At 32.6% G+C, this 19,746-nt stretch overlaps 2 protein-coding genes across 2 annotated transcripts; both read left to right on the forward strand.

Annotated features, from left to right (window-relative positions):
* The first annotated feature begins 3,371 nt into the window (after nucleotides 1–3,371).
* Nucleotides 3,372–16,688, forward strand: LOC102664049 (histone acetyltransferase HAC12). Its single transcript, XM_014771414.3, has 22 exons — nucleotides 3,372–3,949; nucleotides 6,012–6,233; nucleotides 6,371–6,470; nucleotides 6,613–7,048; nucleotides 7,218–8,695; nucleotides 9,333–9,614; nucleotides 9,700–9,981; nucleotides 10,091–10,219; nucleotides 10,332–10,532; nucleotides 10,705–10,847; nucleotides 11,018–11,324; nucleotides 12,080–12,219; nucleotides 12,819–12,876; nucleotides 13,256–13,645; nucleotides 13,828–14,054; nucleotides 14,155–14,330; nucleotides 14,959–15,027; nucleotides 15,135–15,242; nucleotides 15,330–15,404; nucleotides 15,500–15,565; nucleotides 15,687–15,787; nucleotides 16,336–16,688. The coding sequence occupies exons 2-16, from the start codon at nucleotides 6,016–6,018 to the stop codon at nucleotides 14,240–14,242; spliced, it is 4,479 nt and encodes a 1,492-aa protein (XP_014626900.1). The 5' UTR covers nucleotides 3,372–3,949; nucleotides 6,012–6,015; the 3' UTR covers nucleotides 14,243–14,330; nucleotides 14,959–15,027; nucleotides 15,135–15,242; nucleotides 15,330–15,404; nucleotides 15,500–15,565; nucleotides 15,687–15,787; nucleotides 16,336–16,688.
* Nucleotides 14,665–18,922, forward strand: LOC106797290 (CBL-interacting serine/threonine-protein kinase 8-like). Its single transcript, XM_014771558.2, has 7 exons — nucleotides 14,665–14,676; nucleotides 14,959–15,027; nucleotides 15,135–15,197; nucleotides 15,330–15,404; nucleotides 15,500–15,565; nucleotides 15,687–15,787; nucleotides 18,622–18,922. The coding sequence occupies exons 1-7, from the start codon at nucleotides 14,665–14,667 to the stop codon at nucleotides 18,920–18,922; spliced, it is 687 nt and encodes a 228-aa protein (XP_014627044.2).
* Nucleotides 18,923–19,746: the final 824 nt, after the last annotated feature.

The raw sequence follows: 19,746 nt of genomic DNA on the forward strand, positions 1-19,746 counted from the left end.
CTTTCCTCCTCTCTCTTAAACCAAACAAACCCTAAAATATCTCTAATCAAAAGACACTATAATGACAAAAAATTAGACAAGAGAAAGATGAATCTTAATGAAAATGGTAGTTTTTGAGAGTTTTTTTTTTGAAAGGCAGAAAAGATATTATATTTTTTAATTATATTTTCTTATTCAATAATTTACATTAGTTGAATTAATCAATTATAATAGTGAATTTATTTATTATTATGGATAAATTGATTATTTATATTAATTATAATAATTAACTTATTTATTACTATCTTTAATAACAAATACTTAGTGGGTCTTGCTAACTAGTGTTTTTGGGGTATTGATTAAGAAACGAAAAGAGAAAAATATTTATTGTAAAAATCAGAGAAGAGCATAAAAAACATAAAAAACACAATTTTATGCATCCCAGTAAAAAAACTTTCTCCTTTTAGTTTCTTAACTAAACCTTAAAAACACAAGTTAGAATTTGCAATACTTAATTATTGTTTTCTTTTTTATATATTGGAATTTGGAACTAATGGTGCAGCCACGTGACATGAGTGTGTATGCTTGCAAAACCATGTGACATGCATGCATATACTTATAGAGCCACGTGACATGCACATGTATGCTTGCAAACCTATTGTTTTAACTAATTTTTGATAATTTTTTTTAATCTGATTTTTTCTTTCTTTTATATGCTTATTAATTATACTCACTTATGTAAAAAAATAAGAAGCAATAAATAAAAAACGGAATTAGAGGCACTTGGACTTGCAATTTTTGTATGTTTTATTTGGAATAATCTTACACATAACTGTTGATGTGTATGAAGTGTGAAATAATACACGTGGCATGAATACATATGTCTGCAGAGCCACACGGCATGCATGTGTGTGCTTGTAGAGTCACACGTGGCATGAATACGTATCCTTGTAGAATCATGTAACTTGCATACCTGCTGTTTTAACCTTTTTTTTTAATAATTATCTCTCTCTCTCCTCTTATGAAATAGACCCACTTATGTAAAATAAAAAAAACAATAAATATATAAAAAATGAAATTATAGGTACTTGGACTTGTTACAATTTATGTATGTTTGGAATAATCTTACACACCGTCATTGACGTGTATCGAGTGTGAAATAATATTTGCTTCTAAATCATTTTGAGAACTTAATGTGAATTTATAAAATAAAAAAATCCTAAGCATGCACATTAGTTAGCATTTGTCATACTTCATTATTGTTTTCTTTTGAATATATATGTGGGAATATGGAATTAGTAGTGTAATCACATGCCATGAATGCCTATGCTTGCATAGCCATGTGGCATGAATACATATGCTTACAGAGCTACACGACCTGCATGTGTATGCTTCTAGAGTCACATAGCTTACAAACAAGTTGTTTTAACTTTTTTTTAAAATCTTTTTTTAGTTTGATCTCTCTCTTTCTCTTTTTGTACTTAAGAATTAGAGTCACTTATGTCAAAAACTTAGATTGGGTGAAATTTGAGGACCTTTTACGTTGGTGGTCAAACAATTAATTAAAAAAATATCAATTTCTATCAAATAATTAATGAATAAGGATATAATTGTTTCATTTTAAATAATTAAGGAATTAAATTGACTATTTTAATAATTGAGGGAAATTAAATTTTAAAATATAATTAAGCTTAAAATAAAAGAATAAGAAATAAATAGAAAAATGGAATTATAAACACTTAGAATTGCAATTTATGTATTATTGAAATAGTGTTACACAGCCGTTGACACGTATAAGTGTGAAATAATACTTTTAAATCATTTGGACAATTTAACGTGAATTCATAATAAAAATGTGGATCGTTGAAGTAAATCCAAATAAATACTTCATTCATTTCCTATTCTCATGTTTGTAATAGTCTAAAGTGAATCTTGAACATATAATTTGGAAGAGACATAAGAAAAATATACAAAGAAATGCAAATAAAAAGAAAAAAGGTTTTATTCATATAAACAAAATAGCCAAAAATAACATTTACTTACTTAGATAAATAAAATATTAATTTTTTTATACCGATTAAAAATAATTTAAACATCAAATACAAATTATATTATATTATTTTTTTGATAAAATAAATTTTTTTGTCATAAAAAATAATTTAACTTTTTAAAATTCAATATAAATAAAATTTTACACCGCCGTTGGTTCCCTCCGATTGACATAGTAATAAAGGACTAGAAATTTTTAGTACAAATAAATGATTAATTTTTTTCCAACATAAGTAACAAATTATCATCACCACGTGCTGAATAGGTTTTTTTTTTTTTGAGAGAGATCTCTCTGGGTCCCTTGAACTTGCAATTCCGGTGTATTTAGTACACTATATTACACAACTATCAAGTTTGAAGTAATTAAGTAAATAATATCGTTTCTACGTCATTTGGACAATTTAATGTGAACTTTATGAAGACATATCCCAAACACACGAATTCATTAATTTCGCTAGCTATTCTCATGTGGGTAACAATCTAAAGTGAATCTTCAACATAGAATTTGAACGAGACACAAAAAATTAAAAGAAAGATAAATAAGAAAAAGTATTATTCATACAAATAAAAATATAAAAGGGAAAAAGTTCATTTATTTATTTAGATTAAAAAAAATATGATTCTGTAGTTGTGGTTGCAACTTCGTCCAAGTCCTTTACATTGTTGAAAATTACTACAACAATTACAATCATGACATGGGTTGTGGTAAAAAATACTTAATAATGAGGCTGAAGTTGTAATTGTAGATGACACTTAAGAGTCAAGTGAAAAAGAAAATATAAAATATTAAAATAGTACAGAGAGAGAGAGTGTGTGTTTTATTGTAGTTTTATTATCTAACTTAAACAAAAGTATCTCTTGTAAAAAATATCTATTATCTAAAAATATAACTTGTCGGTGGAACCTACGTATGTTGTCTCTTAGTGTTTATTTTCACTCATCTCTCTCATCATCCATTCTCCGTTCCTCTTATATTAAACATGTGACAGAGTCTTATCACTTGGATGAATTATATTAGAATAAGAGGGATTTAAAGGCTATGCATGAATGAGACTGCATAATTAATGATGACTTGAATAAATTAATTAGTATAAATTTATATCAGCAAGATGCATACTTTGTTGTAATCTATCACTTAAGAACTCTAGAGTTAAACGTGTTGGATTTAGAGTAATTATGAGATGAGTGACTTTTTCGAAAAAAATTTAGAAGGTGAGTGAGAATAAAACTCACTGAAAAAATCTCGTGTTGATTTGTGATGATAATTATTGATCCGGAAAGCAACCGAAATATTATTAGGATTTAAAAAATGATTATCTACAAAAAATTATGACCATGGAAGGATTATGATGAATGAGAAAATTAAATAAAGTGTAATAAAATATGAGCTGCCAAAAATTTGATAATCAATGATGTTATAAAATACTTTTAATTCAAACCTTATCTTTTACGTATTTTCATTCATTATTTTTGTTTTTATCCTTCATATTCCTCTCCTCTCCACCAAACATACCATTTATGTTAGTCTAAAAAAATAAATAATTAATTAATTACTTAATAAAAATATAACTAATGAAATGTTTTAAAAAAAAATTTAAAAAAATTTCACAGCCGCGTTTGTTTCCCTCCCATTTGTGGTCCCATGTGAACGAGGTGGCAATGTCAAACTTGCTTTAAATACCCTCCCTACCTCATCCTCTCTCTCTCACTCACTCACTCACTCACTAGCTTTCCGTGCATTTCTTCCTTCATTCCCCTCGTTTTCCATCACTCACTCTAATTTCGTGTCTTTTATTATTTGGGGAGACACATTACCCCACAAAACACAAAACCCTTTTTGTTCCGTAACCCGAGACAGCGACTCTCGCAGACACAGAAAAAGTCGCACAAAAGCGACCTTCACTGACTCTCTCGCAATCAGGTTTTTCTCTGTCTTTCTTTCTCTTTCTCTTTCTCTCTCTGTTACTGTTAGGGTTTATTGTTTTTTATTTATTTCTTTATTCTTATTTCTTGTTTCTTGTACTGCAATTTTTGTTTCTTTTATATTTTTTTTATCGAAACCCTAGTTTTGTTTCGGCGGCGGGGTTTATTCTTGGATTTCATTCGGCTTCGGATTTAATTAAACCAAAACGATGAGGGTTTATTCTTGATTTATAAGATTTTTTTATGAAGAAAATCTTTTGAGTTTTTTTTTTTCGTAAAGAAAATCTTTTTGAGGCTTGAAACCTAATTTTCTTGAAACGTAATTAAGCGATTTCTTTTTTCTGCGTTGAGTGAGTGAATGTTGTTAATGGAATGTAATTCTGTGTTGGTTGCAGGATCTAGGTTTTTTTTAATTGGGGGAAAACGACCGGGGAAAGAGAAAGAGGGAGTTGTTAATTAATTAAATTAGTACACTGGAATTAGATAGGTTTCTTATGGTTCTGTAATTGATTGTTAGTATTCATTGGGCATTGGGGGTGGAGGTGTTAGTTTAGTGCGTTTTAAAGTTCACGTGCTATTAAAAGTGTTTTTTTTTTTTTTTTTTTAAATTTTTGTGATGCAACGTGTGACATTGGATAACCTAGGTTTAAGCTGGGTTTTTTTTTTTTCCCTTTTCGTGGTGAAATTTGAGTAAGATCCAGCTCTTCTATTATATCAACGTGTGACATTGTGGCCACCAAAACAAAAAATTTGTGACATCGTACACGTTGAGTTGGGGCTAGGATGAACTGGTGAATGACATTGTACACAAAAGTTTTAGGTTAAAATTAAATTTCTTTGATGCGTTGTGTAAAACTACAAATATAGTTATCTATAGTAAAAATAAAATACACAGAGACACTGTAGATAGGTAAAAATGAGTATTTCAATGTGTTCGGATTAGAATTAAGAAATAATCAATTACTTTTTTATGATTGAGTAACAAATAATTTCTTATACATTTTCAAATGGTACCCCCATGATTTTGAGTAATAGAATTGATTTTGAACATTAAAAAAATACTAGTATTTTATTGAAAGTGAAGCGGATGCTGTGATCTATGACTTGTAATTAATAGCATAGCTACATGAAATCTATCTGTCATTTTAATTGACTGCGTGAGTTATTGTTAAAACTCTGGCTTGATTAGATAGCATTGTTTGATAGACCCTTAGCTGTTTTTATATATTATTATTTACAGATATACGTATAAAATATGTAACATAACCACAAATGGCTAATGGCTCCATCAATTGAACATCATTTGTTTGTAATATATTAAGTTTGATTTATATGATTTAATGATCTAATATTAATATATATGATATCATTTGTTCTGTATTGAGATTTATAAAAGTGTTAATAGTCTTGAAAGAAATGTTTGAACTTTGTCTAACATTGATATATATAAATTTCTATTATTAAATTCCACTTCACATGTTCAATATGTATCTATAATGTTCTTATCATAGATGTTACCCAATCATTATATCCATGCTCCTTATATTGTAGTGTCTGACTCTTTGTTAACCTATTATGTTTGTCAATGTATTTTTTCTCATATATACTTGTTGAAATCTTAATAATAAGTTTTTTTTTGTTGTCTGTCAGTATGAGAAAGTGCTACTACTTACCATCTATAAGAAGAGTTTGGAATCATAAACAATTTTCTTATTTAAATGCTAATAATAATAATATTTATGCGCCTAAAGGGTGATTAAATGATTTCCATTGCTGGATTCTTGAAGGGTGGTAAGATATATTAGGTAAGTCATCTTAGATTTTCCTAGTTTGCTGAATCATTAGCTTTTCTTTGATGGATGCCTTCTTTGTTAAATTATGATTTTTAGATTATTTTAATTGCTATTCGCGTTGGTGTTTGTATGTGTGTAAACTTGATCATGAATTTGTCTAAATATCTAATAATCTTGTTTTATGTCTTCCAAGTTAAGATATCATATGAAAAATATTGATTGCATTTTAAACAGTCACTAATAATTTCTAGTGGCTTATATTTGAAGAAAAATGTTTCGGATAAGCAAGATGCACGCCAAAGGTTCTAATCTCGGGAATAGTTGCAAACAAACACCAGGAAGTTCTTCATCATTTGTCCCAAACCATCCTTTGCAGAGAGATTTTGATTTAAGACATCAAGATTATATAATGAATCAAGCAAGGTTCTTCTTTGACTGGCGAAAAGATCCTGAAATTAGCCAATGCCGTAACTTGATAAAAAATGATATGTAAGTGATTTAAGTTTTCACCTGAACTTGTATAACTTTTATCCCTATATGATACAAAGATTTTGATATTATTAGTGGTGGCATTTGCTTCATCACAAGATTGTCATTGAGTTGAGACTAACTAAATTTTACTTTAGTTCTACAATTTTGCATTCCCGACATCCTAATGATCAAGGACAGGCCTCTGTTTTGGCAAACTTTCTGGAAAATCGGCTATTTGTTGAGGCTGCTTCAAAGGTTTGTTTTTGGAACTGTGTCTTAGCATGTGAGATTTTCATTTGTTAACAAGATAATGAGAGGATCAAATGCAAATTGTACCCAAATCTTAATTAAGCATCCTGGTATTTATTGATGATTTTTATTTCTGCATATTTGGCAGGATGAGTATATCAACCGACAGACAATTATGCAACGATTGGATACACAACTCAAGAAGTTGTATGCCCCAAAATGCAGCCAAGTAAATAGCTCTATTGCTTGCACATCCCAGATGGTGCCCTCTTTTGGGTTATTGCAAGCTAGGTCTAATGGAAGTGTACCAGAACCTGCTTTTCATAACGTGGCTGGTCCTATCACCAATGCAACCAATTATTGTGCAGTGCCTGTAGATAATAAAAATAGCTTCCCAAATGGAGGGTTGTCTTATTCTTCTTTTGTTCCCCAACCGGTTTTTTTACCAGATAACCATCCATCCATCGCTACATGCACTGATTTGGATGTGCTTCCTAACTCTTTTGTTTCTGGTGGGAGAAGCAATTTGAAAGCTTGCTCCAAGTCAATTAGTTCCTATTTTCCTCAGCGACAGGCAGACGATTGTATGTTTATATGAGTCTTGTGGTTTCTTAAGTTTCAATCCATACATGTGCACTTATTATTTTTGTTTATGCAACCATATTTTTATTTTGTTTTTCCTTTATTCTTTTGCCAGTACTATTGTTATTATATATAATGTATTGCTTACCATTTGTTTGACTGCTTTGGCAGGGAAGACGCTTCTGGTGAAGTATGGAGATTGTTCTAGGACTACAACGGGAAAATCCGTCCAATCTGAATCTTCAAATTTGATGACCCCTCAAGATGCCTTGAGGGAATTTTCAAAAGTTTTTGATCTTCCTCCTGTCCCGAGAAGCCTAGGAGATATTAGGCAACATCAACACCGGAAGCGAGATTTTCAACGGAATTTAAAACCTTTTATGCAGCCATATGGGCTTCCTGGTAAAACTAATATGGCCCAGCCTAATGCATTCTCCAATCAAGGTGAACGTTGCAGTCAAATGTTGGGGCATAAAACATTGAAACAACCACAACTTTTCAAAAGAAGTCTCAATGGGGATCAACAGTTCACTTCAGGGAGCTCAGTAGATCTTTTTGGTTTAGATGATTCTGATAATATGAATTCATGTGGTAGTTCCAAAGTTTCGGTTGAACAGAGGATCATGCTTGAATATCTTTATTTGAAGAATTTTAACAATATTTCACGGGGTAATGTTATGAAATATCTGCATTCAACAGTTTGTCTTAAAGGGACATGTAATTGTGGATGGTATATCAAGCTATTATTGCATTTTGATGACTGTAAAGATGATGGTTGTCGTACGTGTTACTCTTGGAAATTGCATGGCACTGATATTCTTGGGGGTCATTTGAAATTTCCTGATATTATGGGTTCTGTTGAAAGAAAAAATGACGCTCCTTCTGGAAATACTGAAGCCATGCTACCACCTGAAAAAAGAAGAAAAATGGAGCCCGCTTTTGGTGTCCCTTTAATTAATAATGCAAGTTTGGATCAGTCGACTCAGAAAATGGTTCACCCTCGTTCTTCTGAAGCTCTTTCAGAATTGCCATTGAGCCAAAAAGCTGATCAAGAGATGGAGATGTCACCAAATCCAACAGCTAATAGTGTACATATGGAGGACAATCAAGGAAAAATCAGGTTGAACCAAGATGAGATAAATGCTACAAAAGAAGCCATTAAGCCAAAAGTTGATGAAGAGAAGGAAAGGAAGTCCCCAAATCCAACACTTAATACTGCATATATGGAAGACATAAAAGGCAGAATTGAATTGGACCAGGATGAGATAAATGCTACAAAAGAAATCATTGAGCCAAAAGTTGATCAAGAGATGGAAAGGATGTCCCAAAATCCAACAGTTACTGTAGATATGGAGGGCATACAAGCCATAACCGGGTTCAACCAGGATGGGATAAATGCCACAAAAGAAGTCATTGAGCCAAAATTTGATGAAGAGAAGGAAAGGAAGTCCCCAAATTCAATAGTTAATACTGCAGATAAAGAGGACACACAAGGCAGAACTAAGTTCATCCAACATGGAATAAATGTTGATCTAGAGATGGAAAGGAAGTCCTCAAAAACAACAGTTAATACTGTTTCCTTAATTGATTTTTTCACAAGTAATCAAATAAAGGAACACATTACAAGCCTGAGAAAGCAATTTAATCAGGTCAGCATACCATCTTCCACTGTTTTCCATTACCTTGACATGTTTCAGTAGTCTTATTAGTATCTTTAGCATAGAAATCTTTATTTACATGATTTTGATTTATTTTTTCAAATTTTAAACTGAAAATAGTTAAAAAAAACAACTCAACACAAGTCTTGTGAAACAAAATTATTAGTTAAATCCAAGTTTATGAAACATTTATATTAAATGAAATAATCAAATAATTAAGACTTGTGAAGGAATTGAAGGAGTTGTAAATATTTTTAAATTTAGTTTTGGTCCTTAAGTTTGTGTTTTTATTTTTTGATTTTGGTCCCATAAATTTTAAAAAGTCGTTGTCACCATTTTGAGGGAGCATATGATGCAGACTTAGATTTAGATGAATGTCATCTCATCATAAAATGGTGATAGAGACAATCTTACGAAAATTTAAAATTTATGAAGACCAAAACCAAAAAAATAAAATCTAGAGAACTAAAATCAAGTTTGATAATTTTTCTTGGGCTTAAAAACATATTTTATGCTAGATTTAAATATGTCAAGGACGTATTTTTGAAGTACCATGTGAATTTCTATATTTTGTATGTTTCGGTTTGAGTTTTTCCAAGCATATGCAAGCTGATGCTTCTCTTAACAGAGTACAATGGTTGAAGAATCAGGAAGTGATGTTTACACATGCCAATTATGTGGAATGGGAACACTTTCTTTTGCCCCCGTGCCAATCTATTGCTTTTGTTGTGGCATCCGCATCAAGCGAAACGCATGCTATTACTATAGAAGAGAAGAAGATGATACACAGCATTGCTTTTGCAGTGTTTGCTTTAGGACTTCTCGAGGTGGGAACATCAAATTCAATGGAACATCTGTTTCCAAGACAGATCTTGATAAAAAGACAAATAATAGAGAATTTGAAGAATCGGTAAGTTTAATCTCTCTGTACTAGTATAACTCACCTGTATATAGAGAACTTTGAACTCACTTTTTATGGCTATTGTTTCTTCTAGTGGGTTGAATGCAATAAATGCAAATGTTGGCAGCATCAAATATGTGCACTCTACAACGATAAAAGAGATTTGGACTACAGAGCTGAGTATACATGTCCTATATGCCGCTTAAAGGAAATTGGAAATGGAATGCATGCACCCTTACCGAAGACAGCGGCTATGTTTAGTGCTAATGACTTGCCCAGAACCATGCTTAGCGACCACATAGAGAGCAGACTTTTTAAGCGTCTCTGGCAAGAGGATGAAGATTGGGCAAAAGCAGGGTATAAGAATCTTGATGAGGTAAGACTGTTCAATTATAAAGATGTTGAATACCTATGTTTGAGCATCAGCATGCATGTGCAAAAAGTTCATATTATCTGATTTGCCTTCTGTGACTCCAAATTGTTAGGTTTTCGAAGCAGAAAGTCTTTCTGTTAGAGTTGTGTTATCCGTTGACAAACAATTGAAAGTGAAGAAACAGTTTCTGGACATATTTGGGGAGGAGAATTACCCTTCTGAATTTCCTTATACATTAAAAGTAAGTCCAGAGGTTAATGAATAGATATACTTTTTTTGGAGTAAATATCTCTCTGGTGATACCTCTGGCATAATGTATTATTCAGAAGTTACAGAAGTTCCTTCTGTTTCAGGTTATTCTTCTGTTTCAGAAGATTGAAGGAGTGGATGTATGCCTTTTCGCAATGTATGCTCAGGAGTTTGGCTCAGAATGTGGCTATCCTAATCAGCGTTCTGTGTACATTTCATATCTCGATTCTGTCAAGTATTTTAGGCCTAAAAGAGTGACTAAAAGTGGAGAAGCTCTTCGTACCATCGTTTACCATGAGATATTGGTATGTTATAATTCCTGTTGATAATTACTAGTACTTGCTTTCTGTTTCTGTAAGACCGTATTCCCACTAGGGTTCCTTTATTACATCAATTAACCGACACAGTAAGCACTTGAAGTTAAAACCTTTCCATTTCTTCTATTCACTATTCATGTTTTTCTTTTTCTATCCTCAGATTGGATATCTTGATTTTTGCAAGAAACGAGGTTTCACAACTTGCTATCTATGGGCCTGTCCACCTATGAAGGGAGAAGATTATTTACTATATTGTCATCCTGACACCCAAAAAACTCCCAAGAAAGATAAATTACGGCAGTGGTCTGTCTTTCTTTCTCCTTACGTGTGTGTGTGTGTGTTGAGTTTTCATGTGCTTCTGTATACATTTCATTAGCCAGTTTTTTTTGTTGTCATCCTTGCATTGGAAAATTAGCAATGCCATGAAACTATTGTGTATTTATAAATATACATTGTTTGTTTAATTTATGCAGGTATCATTCAATGCTAAGAAAGGCCGCTGAAGAAAATATCGTTGTTGGTTTAACTAACTTACATGATCATTTCTTTGTTACTACTGGAAGTTGTGACTCCAAGGTAACAGCTGCTCGTTTGCCTTACTTTGATGGGGACTTCTGGTCTGGTGCTGCTATGGATAAAGCCAGGCACATTGAACAAGAGTGTGGAGGAGATTATAAAATGATCTTCGATAAAGTAGTATCGAAAAGATGTTTAAAGTCCATGGGACATGTAAATCCTCCTTCTGAAGGAACTGCCAAAGACATTCTAGTGATGCATAAAGTATGTCTACCTTGTCTCTCACCTTCATCTATTTTTTATATTGGCTCTTCATAGTTGAATCATCTTAGGCGGTTTAATTAACTTGTTTGCCAATCTTCCTGATGGAAGTTTGAACTAGGTTATTAAATTAGATGTGGAATATTTGAGATTATATGTAGCTTTTATTATTTGGTCCTTGAACCATCAAATATTTGGACTGTAGAGATAAAGAGGCATTCAAGTTAAGGATCTAATTATATTAAAGGAAATCAGTGCAGTAATAAGGGGGATTAAATTTTTAACAATTTTGGATTCATAAAGCTGCAAGTTGTTCCTCATGAATATATATTATTAATCATATAGATAGATATCATGTCTGACTATATTATTTTGATATTTAGTTAGCTACTAAAACAAGATACCTTTAGTACTGAAATATGACATTTTAATTACCTATCCCATCATTATTATTCTACTACTTTTGCTAAAGATTTGAATCTGTTAACTTTTCTTCTATGACACAATGTTTATTAGTGAATCCATCCAGACTGATATGTTATTTACCTGCAGTCGATGGACTCTGTCTTTTCCTTATTATAGTGTTTTATGTTTACATAAATGAATCTCATCCTGTGCAATGCTCTTATATTTGAATGAAATGTGCAATATTCTTAGAGATACACACAAGTTTAAGTTACTTAAGTGATATTGATCCTTCATATTTATTAGTTGTTAACTGATCTTTCTTCCTTTTCTTTTTACCACCCGATACACAGTTGGGACAAACCATATTACCTTTCAAGGAAGATTTTCTCGTAGTTCAATTTCAGTATGTTTGCATGCACTGCCATGAAGTAATAGCAAATGGGAAGCGATGGTTTTGCACCGAATGCAAGAAATTTCAGGAGTGTGAAAGGTGATGATAACTTAAAAATCAAACATTAATTTGAACTGTTTCTTTGCCTCTCATCCCTTGTATTTTGTTATATACATGTGCAGTTTATCTCTTTTAATTTACACTTTTTATCTCTATTTTTAAGTTAAATTTTTATATTTTTCTTTAAGAAATTATCTATAGTTAAAAATAATTTTATATTAAAATTTCAAATGTTCATTACAAATATCTAATTTATATATTATTTAAGTTTTAATCATATTAACACAGCATTTTATCATTGTGAACCTAAGAACTGACTTATATATAAATATTATTCTATAACTAAAAAATTTTTAGATCCTTAGTTAAATCATGTTATTCAAGATACCTACATTTGTCTATATCTTCTTTCTTTCCCATTGTAGGTATTAAGTATTAACTAGAGACTGGGGTCCGCTAATATTTCCTTGTAGGATATGTCAATTGAATTTGATTATATATGCTATCTTCTCTTTTTACCTTTCTCCATGTATATGTTGCATACTACTATTCTTTCTGATTATATGTTTGGTATCAGGATATATATTTTAGAAACCAAAAGGGCTTATGTTATTTACTTTTCATATTTAATATTTCAGATGCCATACTGTTCACTCACACATTTCAGCCAAAGGCGAGAGGCATAGACTTCATCAGGTACCTTCCTAAACTTGAAGCTAAGTTCATACTAGAGATTTTCTCATCCTTACTGAGTTTTTGAAACAACATTCTGTAGGTTTTATGGCAGAAAAGAAAAACAGAAAATCAAAATACGGATTTGAATGAGGAGTGGGGAATATTTTTTTATTTATCAGCAACAGTACATTTATAATCTTTCAAGTAAAGCAGAAAAACTAACGTATTACCAAGATTTCAACAATCTTGGATAACAAACTACTTGCTCCTAAAGTGTAGGACACTTATTAACTAAGTCAAAAACTGAAACAATAAAAGAAGGTATTAGAAAAAAAGCTACAAAATGCAGGCCAAAAGCAAATAATTAACACATACATATCTTTGAATTGTGTCTTTCCAGGTCCTCATGGATGACGTCCTTGGTGATACTAAGGAGAATGATATCATCCTTGATAATGGGTTATTTGATTCCCGACACAACTTTCTGAGCTTTTGCCAAAGGAACAGGTTTCAGTTTGACTCACTCCGCAGAGCCAAGTATTCCTCAATGATGATCCTCTACCTTGTGAAGAATCCTACTCTTCTGATTGTTGGAACAACATGCCGCGTTTGCTCTAAAAACAATGTGTCCCAGCGCTACTGGAAATGTGAGAATTGCCCGGAATTCACTGTCTGTTCTGCATGCTACAACGAGAGAGGTGCTAGTTGCCATGCACACACGTTGAGTGAAGCTTATTCACCAGCGCAATCTCCTTCAGGGAATCAAGAATTGCAGCAGAACTCAGCAATGGTATGAAACATGAACCTAGTTCCCAGACTTTTATGTTTTGTGTCTTCTAGATTGTTTTTAAATGTTAATAACACCTCCTTTTTTTGTTTCCTAGTTTTTATAATTTTAGTTTCTGTTCTTGTCATATATATAATTTATATATGGTTGCTTGATTCCTTACTGTGTAATTTGTTGTCATGCAGTTGCAGCAACTTCTGGATGTTATTGAACATGCATCTCTGTGTCACTCAATCAAAACTCAACCATGCACTTACCCACATTGCAGTCAAATTAAAAAGCTGTTCGCTCATGCCAGTAGGTGTGAAGTTCGACTTTCTGGGGGGTGCCAATTTTGTAAGAAGGTTTGGCAGGGACTGACTTTACACTCAAGGAATTGCAAAGACTCAGCATGTCGCATACCCCGTTGCATGTGCGTTACTTTTACATTTTCACAACCTACATTCAATTTTTTTTTCCCCAAATTGTGCATACGTATTTATTTCTTGATATATTTTTTGTTGAATTTGCAGGGATCTGAAGAAACAAATAGAATGGATAGCAACACAAGCTGAATCGCGGCTTAGGGCTGCAGTTTTGCAATCGGAAGATAGCAGATAACAATCTGTTCAATGAAACCCTTTGTCCATATATATTGAGCAGGATTATCAACTGCAACAAGCTAGTGTGTATAGCTAGTTGATAATTGGTAAAGTTATAAGCTTCAAGGAATTGTACATAATTTTATTTTTTTTAGGTTTCCAAAACATTAGACTTAAATTGTATTTTAAACCTCTTATTTTAATCAATGCAATTTCTTTTTTTATCCCTTGTTCTAATTACATGCATAATGCATCTGGTTCTCCTAGTTTTTCAATTGTTAAAATTAGGTCCATGATCTAATGTATTTTTTGACATGATAGTGGCTTGTCTGACTTGCCACATGATACAAAGCAATGGCATGAGTTAATCTGTTATAGCCACTGTTGGTCTGTCATTGTAGGATTGGGAAATTTGTGAATATGACTAGGATTTGAACAAGTATGGAATGCGCTGTAATGTTAAGTAGGAGTTTAGAAGTGTTTTCGGGAAGTACAAGCAAAACCAGAATTATCGAGTTTTTATTTATTTTGATTCTTTGGACTTTTGGAGTGAGGGACAGTTCTGGAAATCATATTTTGATTTTTGAGAATCTTCCTTGATTAAATGAAAAAGGTTTTAAAAGAAGAGTCATGCCGACTCAATATTTGCTTTGATAAGTTATTATTAATGTTTCTCTTGTTAGCTGCTGCCACTCACAAGCACTTCTTTCTGTTGTAAAATGCTTTTTACTTCAGGTTCTTGCAAGCCGTACTAAGATTTATATTATATTGAAGTTCACGGGTGGTGAATTGTTTGATATAATTGTGAGTGGCTCAAGATGGAACCTTTTTTTGTAGCTTTTACTGTGACTTTTATCAATCACCATTCAAGATATTGGAAATGTTTGATGGTGAATAATATGATTGTGCAGATACTCCATGGCCGCCTTAGTGAAGCTGACTCTAGAAGATATTTCCAACAGCTTATTGACGGTGTAGATTATTGCCACAGTAAGGGAGTTTATCACTGAGATTTAAAGGTTTGCATTGAGTGAGATCTGAGAAGTTGTTTGTTGTCCTTATTGTGATTTCTTCTAATTTTCTTTTTTTCTTTTTGCCTTGTGCAGCCTGAAAATCTTTTACTTGATTCACTAGGAAATATAAAGATTTCCGATTATGGTTTGAGTGCATTTCCTGAGCAGGTGAGCTTGTCACCAAATTAGCTTTTATATATGACTTCGACTCATGTAAGATATAATAATACCAAACTGCTTCAAACTTTTGAATATTCTGATAGGGGGCGAGTATCCTTCGGACAACTTGTGGGACAACTTGTGGGAGTCCGAACTATGTGGCTCCTAAGGTAAAGTACAAGCTTGGCTTGTTTAGTTAAAATTTCGGTAATTCTGTTTATGTCAAATGTGAAATACTAACTATTCTTATACTGGCATCTGCATTCTGCATTTTACTTTTGATGAGCTTAGGTACTCAGTCATAAGGGTTACAACGGTGCTGTGGCAGATGTTTGGTCCTGTGGAGTTATCCTCTTTGTCCTACTGACTGGATATCTTCCTTTTGATGAACTGTATGGTATTTTCCCTTTAAAAGTGAATAGAGTCGGTAGAAAAAAATTGTTTGTACTGAAAGAACTTAATATTCAGTAGTGGCATGTTATGATCTGTTATTTTTCTCCATTTCGATATGAAAACAAAGTATTTTCAGTTTCTTTTGCTGGTAGTTGTTGATACACCCTGCTAACTTCTTTATTTAGACTAATTTTAATATGTAAAGTGGATGACCTACGGTAAAAGTTTGTATTTCATACAGAAATTGTTGGACAATTTAGTACCCATAATAACATATCCCCTACAGAAGGAGCCATTTAGGTTGGGCATGCATAGCCCACTTTAATTTGTGCTGAAATTTACTTTTAATTACGAAGAGTGGGAGTGGCAAATACCAACTTAAATGCTTAAGGTTTTATGAAGAACTCGTGAACAATTTTATATCTCTACCAAGATTAATAGATAAATTGAATAAAATAATATAGCTCTTTTATTGATGTGGAAACTCTAGACAAGTTTTGATACTTTATCATTTTGATTTGTATTCTAACCTTCCAAGCATGAACAGGTTGAGACATTCACAAAAGTTGGACAATTGGAAAAGGCCAGTGATGCTGAACAGAGTATTCAAGTTGACGGTTCAAATAGAGGCACCGGTCTGAGTTCTCCTATTCCTCTTCCAGCACGTCCTCAAAGAATTTCTACTGGAAGAGAATTATTCTACCAGTAATTAATCTTTCTTGTAAAAATGTGTTCAAAATGCACTCTTGTGCTCTAGTTTATTTGTCAACCGTGATCTCCTGATGTGATCAGTTTAAAGAAGTATATCTGATTTCCTTAATCTTGGGCTGTATATGATTGAAAAGCTCAACATCAAAGAGTTGTAGTTTTAAAATTCAAATGTCTGGTTCCAACATGTTATTAAACTACTATGAGCTCTAAATTTCCTTTCATTGAATGTTTTATTATCTTTCGTTTTGAAAACTTTCATGAACAAAATGCTGAAGATTCACTAATATTTGTCTTCTTTCTCTTGGGCTTGCTGTATATGCATGATTTCTTTCGTGTTAATATAAGGCGAATAAGCACAATTTTGGTCAGACAGTTCTAGTTGGCTTTTCTTTCTCAAGCAAAGAAAGTTCTAAATTGTAATCTAGTATAGCTATCAGAATTTTTTTAGGTGAAGGGGACTTAGGCAATCATTGATACAGTTTCAGCACAACATTGACAACAATAATGCATTGCTCTGTTTAGCTAAAAATTCTTTGAAATTTCCAGCTAGGTGTTAGCTAGTATCACTTTATCTTAGAGCTAGTATCTTATAAGGACTCTTTGTTGTAGTTAACTGAATGTTCTTTCCTCAAGTAGTCTCAAATCAATTCATGTGCTTCTAGAATACATTGTGTGATATTCTTTTCTTCTTCTTGCACATTACACATAAAAGGATTGCCTCTCGACGAGCACTGAACCAAGGCATAGCTACACTATCAAGCAACACCATGATATTTTCTCTGGTTTGGATCTCTTCCCATTGATTTATTATAGTGCTCATTGGTTATATATCTTGATATTTATTTGTTTTATATTGACATATTGATGGGTTTGGGAACGGAAAAGTAGTTTCAAAGGATCTTTTGGAATGAAACCTTTTTCCTCAGTTTTGTATTGCTAATGTCTAACTCTCCACAAAATTTCTTAGTCATTGAACTTCTAGAACTCATTTTAGAACCTTGAGTTCATTTTTAACTAAAGTTAATGCACTTTAAGGCCTCAAAAAGCTTACATTAAAGGGCTTAGAAAGAACATAAAGACTGATAATATGTAGAATTAAGCATTAAAAAAATTAAATATACGTGGAACATGACTAAAGAAACATTGTGTTTGTTATTTTTCTCATAATTATTTGATCGCTTCTAATTCTCCATCTATAATGAATTGATTAAAATCTGTTAGAACAAAGGAGAATGTGGATGAAAGGTTGAAAAAAAAGGAAAAAAAAAAGGCTTCAAGTCTCATATCGCTCAGGAACACTTGAATAGTGTTTCACTCCTTATATATAGAGAGTTCCTTTCTTCATTTTTCCTTGTCCCAGTTGAGAAGCATTTCCTCAACTTTTCTCCCTCCCTCCCTTATTTTAGCCGATGCATTTCCGGCAAACTTCTCCCTCTTTCTTTCTGTCGCTCTAAAATTTCGATTGGCTATAAGAGTGACTTTTTAAGTCATAATTTCAGTTGACAATAAGAGTGACTTTTTAAGTCATATTTTCGGTTGGCTATAACTATAATAGTGACTTTTCAAGTCATATTTTCGGGTGGCTTTAGAGTGACTTTTCAAGTAATACGAGAGGGTGTAATTCTAGAAATGTTCCCTCAGTGTAGTGGGAATTTTATACAGTGATCTGAGTTGTTTTATCTTGGGGACTTCGTGGTTGATAGTCTGCTTGCACAATTTTTGGTAGTGCCACAAAACGTCTTAAAGAAAGCGATATTGTTCGCGACTCAACCAGTAATTTTTTTAGTTTGTCATAAACTATTGTTAAAATAATTTTAAGACGTGTTTCGGTTCTGCCATGGCTACCATAGATATTATTGGCTCGAACAACAATGACCTCAACAAACTTTTTAGGTTTGAAGGGTATCATTTCAAACGTTGGAAAGAAAAAGATAATGTTTTCTTTAACTATGAGAAAAGTTGTCTATGTTTTGAACACTGATATTCCAGTGGTACCTAAAGATGTTGAGAAGGAAGTGAAGGATAAAATGACTATGGAATTAGCTCTCTAGAATGAAAATGATTATCTATGCAAGAATTTCATTCTGAATGGGTTAGCTGATGATCTCTATGATTATTATAGCCCATATAAGTCTGCCAAATTAGTTTGGTTGATTCTAGAAAAGAAGTATGATATTGAGAAAGTTGGGACTAAAAAGTATGTTGTTAGCCGCTACCTCAAGTATCAAATGACTAATGATAAATCAATAGAGTCTCAATCCCATGAGATACAGAAAATTGTTCATGATAGCATATTAGAGGGTATGGTTTTGGATGAGCAATTTCAGGTTGCTGTCATCATAGACAAGTTGCCTCCTAGTTGGAAGGATTTCAAAAAAACCTTCTCAGACACAAGACCAAAGAATTCTCTTTGGAGTCTTTGATCACACGTATGCGCATTAAGGAATAGTGGGGGTACTTCATCCAGTCATCTTCCTGCTATTAGTAGTGAAAATCTTGTACAACCAGAAGATATAGAGCCTCAAAGAGGTAAAAGAGCAAGGATTGCTAAGGATTATGGGCCCAATTATATGGCCTATACATTAGAGGAGGATCCATCAAACCTCCAAGAAGCTTTGTCTTCTTTGGATGCTGACTTGTGGTAAGAAGCCATTAATGATGAGATGGATTCTTTAGAATCTAACAAGCACCTAAGCAGTGGCATGAAAAGTTTGATAATTTAATAGTCTCGAATGGGTTTAAGGTGAATGAAAGTGACAAATGCATTTACTACAAATCTGTAAATAATATTTGCACTATCATATGTGTATATGTCGATGACCTTCTCATATTTGGTTCAAATATTCATGTAGTGAACGATGTGAAATCATTGTTGTGTAACAACTTTGATATGAAAGACCTCGGAGAAGCAAGTGTAATCCTTGGTATTAAGATTACTAGGTCAAAAGAGGGAATTTCTCTGGATCAATATCACTACATTGAGAAGATCTTAAAGAAATATGACTACTTTGACCGTAAACCTGCTAGTACACCATATGATCCAAATGTAAAACTGTTTAAGAACACTGGTGAAGGTATACAACAAACTGAGTACGCAAGTATCATTGGCAGCCTTAGGTATGCCACTGATTGTACTAGACCCGACATAGCCTATGTTGTGAGATTATTATGCAGGTTTACCAGTTGACCTAGTATGGAGCACTGGCACGCTATTGAAAGGGTAATGAGGTACCTTAAAAGAACCATA

The sequence above is a fragment of the Glycine max genome, chromosome 19 (assembly GCF_000004515.6).
Source record: "Glycine max cultivar Williams 82 chromosome 19, Glycine_max_v4.0, whole genome shotgun sequence".
Classification (NCBI taxonomy): domain Eukaryota; kingdom Viridiplantae; phylum Streptophyta; class Magnoliopsida; order Fabales; family Fabaceae; genus Glycine; species Glycine max.